The sequence below is a fragment of the Oculina patagonica genome, chromosome 11 (genome assembly GCF_052425735.1).
Source record: "Oculina patagonica isolate OP01 chromosome 11, crgOcupat, whole genome shotgun sequence".
Taxonomy (NCBI): Eukaryota; Metazoa; Cnidaria; class Anthozoa; order Scleractinia; family Oculinidae; genus Oculina; species Oculina patagonica.
The window spans coordinates 12553508-12563411 of record NC_135768.1 but is presented as its reverse complement, the minus strand read 5'-3'; the positions used below and the strand labels follow the sequence as shown (position 1 = coordinate 12563411).

General features: G+C 42.6%; 1 protein-coding gene across 3 annotated transcripts; it reads right to left on the bottom strand.

Annotated features, from left to right (window-relative positions):
- Positions 1-748: 748 nt before the first annotated feature.
- LOC144630809 (uncharacterized) lies at positions 749-9021 on the bottom strand. 3 transcript variants are annotated; one of them, XM_078489173.1, is made up of 3 exons: positions 8951-9021; positions 5248-5556; positions 749-3554 (listed from the first exon to the last, which is right to left on the bottom strand). In XM_078489173.1, exons 2-3 carry the CDS (start codon positions 5552-5554, stop codon positions 3391-3393), a joined length of 471 nt encoding a protein of 156 aa, XP_078345299.1. In that variant the 5' UTR covers positions 5555-5556; positions 8951-9021; the 3' UTR covers positions 749-3390. The 3 variants fall into 3 exon arrangements, with proteins under 3 accessions (XP_078345299.1, XP_078345297.1, XP_078345298.1); XM_078489171.1 differs by having other exon boundaries at positions 749-3035; XM_078489172.1 differs by lacking the exon at positions 8951-9021 and having other exon boundaries at positions 749-3035; positions 5248-6705.
- Between the last annotated feature and the right edge of the window lie 883 nt (positions 9022-9904).

Genomic DNA, 9904 nt, shown 5'->3' with positions numbered 1-9904 from the left:
TTGCTGAAAATGGCTAAAAAGTTGTTTCTCTAGTCTGATTATGACAAACCGTGCTAATATCGGACTGAAAACGCTGTTCTGTACAAACTCCTGCGCTTTGCTGAAAATGGCTAAAAAGTTTTTTTAGTGTGACTATGACAAACCGTGCTGATATCGGACTGAAAACGCTGTTTTGTACAAACTCCTGCACTTTGCTGAAAATGGCTAAAAAGTGTTTTTTTTTTAGTGTGATTATGACAAACCGTGCTGATATCGGACTGAGAATGCGGTTTTCTTCAAACTCCTGCACCATTCTGTTTTGTACAAACTCCTGCACTTTGCTGAAAATGGCTAAAAAGTGGTTTCTCTAGTCTGATTATGACAAAAACGGTGCTGATATCGGACTGAAAACGCTGTTTTGTACAAACTCCGGCACTTTGCTGAAAATGGCTAAAAAGTTGTTTCTCTAGTCTGATTATGACAAACCGTGCTGATATCGGACTGAAAACGCTGTTCTGTACAAACTACTGCACTTTGCTGAAAATGGCTAAAAAGTTTTTTTAGTGTGATTATGACAAACCGTGCTGATATCGGACTGAAAACGCTGTTTTGTACAAACTCCTGCACTTCGCTGAAAATGGCTAAAAAGTGTTTTTTTATAACAAGACATTTTATAACAATATAGGAAAAAGGATAAGCTATGCGCGATCAAGAGCTCTGCATGGCGTCGCACTCGTTTGCTGAGGGCTACTTAATGAAACACAGAGTCTTTGGTTGGAGTAAATTTGGCCACCCAAGGTGACGAAGTTTATTTTCAAGATCTGCCGATATACACTTAACAAATATCTACTCAGCAAAGGTGGGGGGAAAACCGCCACCTACTAAAATTGTAAATAAAACACTAAAGCACAAAATATATAGGTAAACTACGGCAGTAATCCACAGGCAGGCGGAAGGGGAGGAGGTGGAAAATTAAAAATTCACTGACAGCGAAGCGATGTGACCAGTGAGATGGTGCGCATCTAAAAGGGGCGAGTGCAATGTAGAGCACACTTAAGAACTGTGACATCCCGAGGTCGGTTGATCGTGATTGGTTGGAAACTCAATAGTCATTTTACGTCAAACGCCTTAGCCTGGGGGCGACTGCCTTCAAGGATGCCTTGTCATAAAATCCCATTATGATCTGGTCATAATGGTTTCTTTTTATAACAAGACATTTTATAACAATATAGGAAAAAGGATAAGCTATGCGCGATCAAGAGCTCTGCATGGCGTCGCACTCGTTTGCTGAGGGCTACTTAATGAAACACAGAGTCTTTGGTTGGAGTAAATTTGGCCACCCAAGGTGACGAAGTTTATTTTCAAGATCTGCCGATATACACTTAACAAATATCTACTCAGCAAAGGTGGGGGGAAAACCGCCATAGAGCCACAGAAATGTGGCACCCCCACCAAGACAGCGCAGAGCTCGACCGAAATTTGATCGGAAAGTTGCAGCCCTTGCGTGACCAACTTAACAGACCAAATGGAAAATATATATTATATAAAAGGTAATTGCAAATGCTGAATGGTAATTATATGTGAAAGCACATTGACTGTCGTACCTTCAAATCTAGCAAAGAAATGTAACTGTAATAAATTGCCGTGATCATGCATGCGGCGATGCAGCCCCTGTCTGACCATCGTCGCATACACGAACGGTATTTAAATGGCGTGAAATATTATGTGATACGGTAATACTGAAACCCAATGGTACGGTGCGGCCCCTGCCGACCCTTATCACGACTTACAGGCTTTGATATACACAAACAAGTGTAAACGACACCATAATAAGAAACAAGAACTGATTGAAACGTTCTACATTATAATATACCTAAAAAAGAAGCATGGCAGCCCGTGACTGACCCATGTTCAAAATGAGATACCTTAAAATATAGGGTTTCTAATGTAAACTCGGAAATGTATGGCAGACCGTTGCTGACCCATACAAAACAGAGACTAAAATAGGCAGTTGAAACGCTATGCAGGGCAGCCGTGACTGACCCCTGCTAAATTTAGATAGCTTGTAAAGTAGAATTTCTTATATAAAGTTTAAAGGCATCAGATTTCCATCGACCAAGAGCTCGGATCTGTGCGTCGGAGAAACCTTTGTCTGCCGCGAGGCAGGCCGCTCCTATGCGAAAGCTGTGACTTTTATAGCGTTGTGGGTCCAAACCGCAGAAGTTTAAACAGCGCCTAAGTTCTGTATTGAATTGGGTAACCAGAATGGGACTATTGTCGAGATGACAAAAAAAGAGGACCGGGCTTATCACCTCGCATTTCACAGTACTGTAGCAATGACTTTACCGGACAGAATTGTAAAGTGTTGTCGCCCGTGATAATGATATCAACAGGGCGGTTGTTTATATTGTGTTTAAAGTGAGTAATGGTTAACCTATTTGGGTGGATCTTTCCGGCGGATTTTAGGAGCCGCAGGTTATCGTATTGGATGACCGCATTGGAACGCGCGCTCTTGGCCGCTAGTTCACTGATGCGAAAGAAACCGTAGAAGGCTGTCAGAAACATAGCAGAAAAAAGAACACGCTGGGCTGCCGATGAGTTGGTGCGTTGAAGAGAGTTTACGAGGTCATGTAGTATGGGTTTTGATATCGGTAACCTAACATCACTAGATTTCCGACGACTTAGCGAGGTTAATAGTTTTTGGATTAGAAATGCCTTTGTGGGATCACGCAAACCTTTCATCTTATGGACATAGCCGATGGCCGATAGATAAGAAAGAATGGTCGCAGGCGACAATTTTTTACCGTCGAGAAAGGAAATGAAAAGCGCCAAAGAGGCGGTGGACAACGGCAAATGTACTGCGTCTGTCTTATAAAATGTTGCGTGAAATTCTCGAAATAGTGTCCACGCTCTACGATAAGATTGACACGAACCAGATGATAATACAGAGCTCAATAGACTCTCTAAGTTGGCAACCAACTCGTCGGCAAAAGGTTCTCGGGCACAATGGTCGGCAATTTGTCCGCCTGGGGTGAAAGTTCCTTGAAGCGTGCTATCTGAAATCGGGAAAGACAATCGGCCCGAGTGTTGTTAAGACCGGGTATGTGACGCGCACGAAATAAAATGTTATAACTAAGACAAGTCAAAACTAAGTCGCGAATCAATATCATCACTAATTTGTGTTTGGATGTTTGTTGATTGATGATACTAACCAGCGCTGCGTTATCAGTAACAAACACGATACAGTGGTTGGCCATGTGGCGACCCCAAATACGCACTGCGACGGTAATCGGAAATAGTTCGAGAAAGGTGATATTCAAAGATCGCCACGTATCAGGAAAATGGCCATAGAACCATTTATGGTTTAAAATAGCGCCATAGCCCTTGGATCCGGCCGCATCTGTAAACAACTCAAATATCGGACAAGAAAAACGACCGGCCATTAAAGTCGGTTAGGAATTTTAGCCAGACCTCCATATCGTGTTTGGTTTCTTTACCAAGCCTAATGCGATGATGTGGGCGACGCACCCCAACAGTGAGATCAATCAAGCGGCGAAGAAAAGCACGTCCCGGGACTATGACGGAACATGTAAAATTTAATAGGCCTATTAGGGACTGTAATTCTCACAGAGTGACTTTACGACGTTTTCTGAAGCTTTCAAGCAGTAAGCGGCATTTTTGAAGCTTATCTTCCGGCAAACGAGCTTCTTCTTTTATTGAATCGAGTGTTATTCCCGCAAACTGGATGACTTGAGATGGGCCAAAAGTCTTTTCGTGAGCAATCGGCACGCCAATGTAATCACACATGCGAAGAAAATTGCATAAATCATTTTGACATTTATCTTTGGTACTTGCGATAAATAGAAAATCGTCAAGTATGTGTAACACACTCGAAGCGCCAAATCGGTAGACCGAAATCCATTCCAAGCAAGAACTGAAAGCTTCAAAAATTGCACACGAGGAAGACAGTCCCATAGGAAGACAAACGTCAAAATAAAATTGATTATCCCATTTCATGCCAAGTAAAGGGAAATCGGACGGGTGAATTGGAATGATCCTAAAAGCAGATTTTATATCTGTTTTGGCCATGAAGCAACCAGCCCCTAACCTCTTTATAGCTGTAATTGCATCAGAAATTGACGCATAGCGAACCGAAGAATTCGCGTCGGGAATGTGATCGTTTACTGATGTACCAGGCGGGTAAGATAAATGTTGAATCATACGAAATTCCGAAGGGGCTTTTTTGGGGACAATGCCTAAAGGGGAACAGACCAGATTTTGAAATGGAGGGCAAGAAAAAGGACCAATGATTCTCCCGGCCTCGCATTCTTTAGTCAATTTGTTGAGCACTATTTGAGGCTGTTCTAAAGCGCTTTTAAGATTAGGTGATTGCAAAGCGTGCCTTTCCCCGACAAAACCGACTTGAAAACCAAAAGTAAAGCCTTTAACCAAATAAAGGAGAAGTGAAGCGTCATAGCCGCTGAGAAGAAAATTAAGCCGATCCACCTTTACGGGTGTTACTGGCTTGTGGCGCGATATTAGAAATGTTGGCTTTAACGGGGCTTCCTTTTTGTTGACTGAGTGCACACTGTGTGGCAGGGTGTTTTGAGCCACATTTGAAACAAACATGCTCAAACCGACATCCGTTGCACACCTTTCCCGCGTGGAAACGCCAACAAGTGCCCTTGGGAAATGACTGAGAGCGGAAGCGCATTGGTCCTTTGTCAGAGGGAAATTGGGTTTTTGGACGAAAATTCGTTACAGCCTTGAGCCACAGTTCCCAGTGGATGGCATCCCAAGGATACTGTTCCGGGGCTGATTGCCTGATGAAACGAAATTGTTCGTCATAATACAGCCAATCGCCTGGTTTGGCGGCGATATCACGAACAATTTCGCAGTACTTCATGAGCTGGGGCGTGTCATTGGCCTTTTTCTCTGAGTAAATAGCCACAAATATGTTAAAAGCGGAAAGCCACTGCTGTATAGTGTGAACTTTTTTAACTGATTGACTCGGTTCGAGGGTCAATTGAGGGCGGGTTGACTCACCATCCGAAGAGGCGAGGGTAAAAGAAAATTTTTGATTATTTGGTGAAAAGGAGAGTAAAGCCCCGAAATCAATATACTCATGGGACCAGATTTTGGCTTTGATTTTGGAGCTCACTCGACTGCTTAAAGGGACGGCTACACTAGAAAAAATTTGCTTGGGTGCCCGCGAGGCTAGCCCCGGCTCAGCTAACGTTAAGCCATTTGTCGTACTTGGTTGCGTACCTTGGGTTATCCCTGCCAAAGAGACGTTTACGACTTCGTCCACCACGGACTGCTCAGTTGCAGAAGCGGGTGTGGTACTTTGTACGGTTTGTGTCTTTTCCCCAAGGGCCTCAACCACGGCTTGCTTCACCGCCACGGAAATGGAAGCCGAAAGGGCTGTTAAATTTACTGCCATGTGGGGCTGTTCTTCCTGCCCAACTTCGTGCCTCTTGCTTTTGTCCGGGCGGGTTTCTGCCATCTCCGACAAACGTGGACGTGCCCGTTTTGCATTACTTCGTGTTGGGTAGGGTCGCTTCTTAGGCGGCATGACTTAAATCAAAGTGCCCGTTGGGCTGTCTCGTGTTACAGATCAGTAAAGTAGCACCCGTTGCTAACAATGATATAAGCTCAGAAAAACCATCTCCGGATTCTACAATATTTAAAATTCTCAAATTTCATTCTCAAGTATTTGCAACAGCTTGTGCTATACCAGCATCGCACCATGTGCCCTTTCTTCACATTCTACTCAAATAGTCAAACCTGTCCAACTGTCCTTCCAAAAACTCAACAAAATCTTCGCAATGATTTCTAAGGTATTCAACAACTGCACAAATTAGTTTCCTGAGAAGGTTTTTCGACGTAATTTGCTTCTCACTTCTTTCTAATGGGGATCTGTTTTATCTGGAGGCATTATGTATTAAATAGAGCCGTAAGATTGTGGCCAAGGAAATGTCTAGAGGTCATTGCATTTATAGTCTGCGCTGCGTGGTTTCCTGTTTGTTTCACACTTCTTTGCCACATGTTTTGCTAGTTTAGTTTGTTTTTGCTCAAGTCTATTTGTAAAATACGCTTTAAACTCTCAAAATTTACGCCGTGGAAGGACAAGATATATGTTCCGTGAAAACGTTGATTACTTGCATTTTGTTGATACTGTTGCAAGATGTATTGTGTATTTGTCCGGCTTCGCAAGTGACAACCGGAAATGAATTTGATTGCTTGACGCTTAAAAGACTTTATCCCTGGTCCTCTTCGTGCCAAATTTCGAGTTCAGTGCTCGCCTCATTTCATCCCAGACCTTTCGTGCTTCTCTGCTCTTCAGGCGATCGAAATTATCAGCCCAAAGACGAATTAGCATTTTCTGATCATCGTCGGACCCATTTGTCGTAAGTTCTCTTTGCCGGTCCGGATTCGGGAGAAGATGCTGTAGATGTACTTGCAACAGCAACGGGACTCGTCGGGGAGCTCGTTATATCGCTCGATGCGCTCCCTGGCCTGCTTTGACTGCCTTCACCCACGTTTAACTGCGAATGCAGTTCATTCATAAAAGGGCCAAACTGCTGTTGCTGCTGCTGCTGCTGATCAAAAAAGTAACCGGATAAAATGGTGTTGAACTGAGAAAAAAGCCACCTCCATCCATGATCGAGTGTTCTAGCGAAGTTCCCGCGCTTTGTGATTGCGTGTGATCATGACCTTCAATGTCATTTCCCTGACAGGTTCTGTTATCACTGGAGACGGCTTCCTTTGACAAAATTTTGGAAAATAGGTTCGCCTTTTTTTTTAAGTGGAGGTCGCACTTAAAAATCTCGCGTGTTGATAGATTTTCACCGCAAAGTAAACAAATTCTTCCAAAAAATTTTTTAGTGCGACCCGACCCTAAGAAAAACAAACAAAAAGGAATTATGAATTTGACTTTGTGACCTTAGTGTCTTCAAAATATCATATCACGTTCTGGAAAGCGTATACAATTAACAAAGCAAAGCAAATTAATTTCCTGTTTCTCAGATAACGATAATCGCACTTCCCTTAATCCTTTTATTCTGTTTCTACACTATTCATAATACGCCCTTCCTATTCTTTACTGAATAAAGTTTAAAGAAACGAACAAAGCCGAAGATGAGATACCACATCAATATTTTTGTTTGCGTGGTAACTTCACTTAATATTCTCCTTTTGACACATCATTTGACATATCTGAAAACTGCTCTGACCTCAACAACCCTCGACCCTAACACGCACCAAAATGGCTTTCTTGTAACGCAAACAGAAATTTAACAACAGCTTTTCAGCCAGCCGCATACTTTAACAATACCCACCGCAAATATAATATCAAAACACAAACCTACCGTAAAGATAAATTCATTTTCCATGTAAAAAACTACCTATTTAAGCAACATATGTGAGATAAAATCTCCTTATCAGATTTGGCGGTATTACTAAAGATGATACTTCATGTAATATATTACATTATTCACATACCTTAGTAATCCAAACATTTACACCATGTCTCACACGTGTAAATAAGCACGTTTAAAACTCGACAAGAGAAAACGCGCAATACGAAGAACAGCATCCCGATGCATCTTATCAGCAAAATGTATCTATGTAAAAATGTCTATTTCTTACCTTGTTTCCTTGCTACTTTGTCACTTCGTTACCTTACAAGAGGTCTTACACAAAGCACTATCCTGAGCTACCAAGTCCCCTCGGATAATCTCGTGTTACGTCACGGTCACGTCGTTCACGACGTGACCGCGACGTAACACGAGACAAAAAATGAAAATTATGTAGATTAAAGGAAAAGCCGAAGGCTGATTGCCACAGGTTTCCGTTAAGATAAGATAGTAAAAAGGTACCTGACAGGAAACTGAGATTGTGGTTGTAGATTAAGGAAAAAATGTGTCATAGAGGAGCAGATTGAAAGTTGAGCCTTCAGATAAATGATAAAAATGTGTTCGATGGCAGAGAGGCGAGCTCCCCGCATGAAAAGAAATTTCGAGCCACATATATATTGAATAGGACCTCAGTGTCTGGTTGCAGAATACTAAAGTGCATTGAGGACACACCCAAATCGGGCGGCCGAGTATGATTGCACACTCATAATATTCACCAGAACACTAAAGGAACATAAGGCCAACGCCAGCATTCAAACAATTCTGCATAAAACAGATATCAGTTATACAACTGAAAGGGTGCAGCCATAATAAAAACGCTTGCCCACAGATAAGGGGCAGCGAAACATTAAACTGAAAGGCTGTCACAGTAAAATATCAAAGGCATGGCGAGGCACGTACTAAAATGAGGGCTCGATGTTAAAATTCGTTAAAATTCATCAAACAGGAATGATAGGGAACAGGCTCAATGACTCCAAGAATGCTCCTCTAAGACTACGGTAATATTTTTTCTGGCCCAACGAATTTAGATGCACACCATCTCGCGCGTAAACGTTCTGAGTTGGGCGCCAAAAACCCCTATGGCCCCAGAAAAAAGCGTACGGTATGTCCTCCAAGACTACTCTGAGATACTTAGTCAGAAGCTTGGCTTTACGGTTGAACGTTGCCGCGCCCTGACGCATAATAGTCTGGCACACGAAAATGAGGTTAACATTGTACACATCATGCAATAGTCTTACAAAATCATCAATGTTAGAGCCAACGTGTGCGGGGTCAGATGCCGTTAAATCGTTTGAGCCTAACTGCAGAATTACGATATCTGGGCAGAAAGACTTAACGACATTTAAATCGTGTTGGATAGTTTTGGCAACCGTACGGCCACCAATCCCGTGCCATTTAATCGTAGCACGTCGAGAAAGCTGAAAGTCAGCGCTATATTTTCGGGAATGGCCCGATAGAAAATGGCTCAAACGGCGAATAAAAGAGTCCCCATGAACTAAAACACGTGGCACGGCCATTATTAACTAGAAAATTAAAGTGAAAAGTGTACTTGCCTTAAAGAATTCACTGAAAAATTAAAAATTCACTGACAGCGAAGCGATGTGACCAGTGAGATGGTGCGCATCTAAAAGGGGCAAGTGCAATGTAGAGCACACTTAAGAACTGTGACATCCCGAGGTCGGTTGATCGTGATTGGTTGGAAACTCAATAGTCATTTTACGTCAAACGCCTTAGCCTGGGGGCGACTGCCTTCAAGGATGCCTTGTCATAAAATCCCATTATGATCTGGTCATAATGGTTTCTTTTAGTGTGATTATGACAAACCGTGCTGATATCGGACTGAAAACGCTGTTTTGTACAAACTCCTGCGCTTTGCTGAAAATGGGTAAAAAGTGGTTTATCTAGTGTGAATATGACAAACCGTGCTGATATCGGACTGAAAACGCTGTTTTGTACAAACTCCTGCACTTTGCTGAAAATGGCTAAAAAAAGATGTTTTGTTCAAACTCCTGTACTTTCTTTGCTGAAAATGGCTGGAAAAGTGTTTTTTTAGTGATTTATGACAAACTGTGCTGATGGCCTGAAAAGGTTTTGTACAACCCTGCACTTGTCGAAATGGTATATGTGCTGTGGTTTATCCAGGCATGCTGACAATCCGTTCATATCGACTGAAAACGGTGTCTCAGTGTCAAACCCCAGACCATGAATTGGGAAAAGTGGGTGGAGCGTATTCAGGTGGATTATGACAACCCAAGCACACGGACTGAACGCTGTTTTCAGGCCAAACTCCCAGACTTTCAAGGTTGAAATACGTAATAAAACGGTGAAAGTGAAAAGGATTAGACAAATCACACATGAGCCGGACTGGAAATGCGGTTTTGTTCAAACCCTCGTACTCTTTTTGCTGAAAATGGCAGCAAAAAGGAGCCATATTCAGGATTATGGACAAACCGCGCCGATATCGACCGAAAACGATGTTTTAAAACGGCAAACTCCTGCACTTTGTT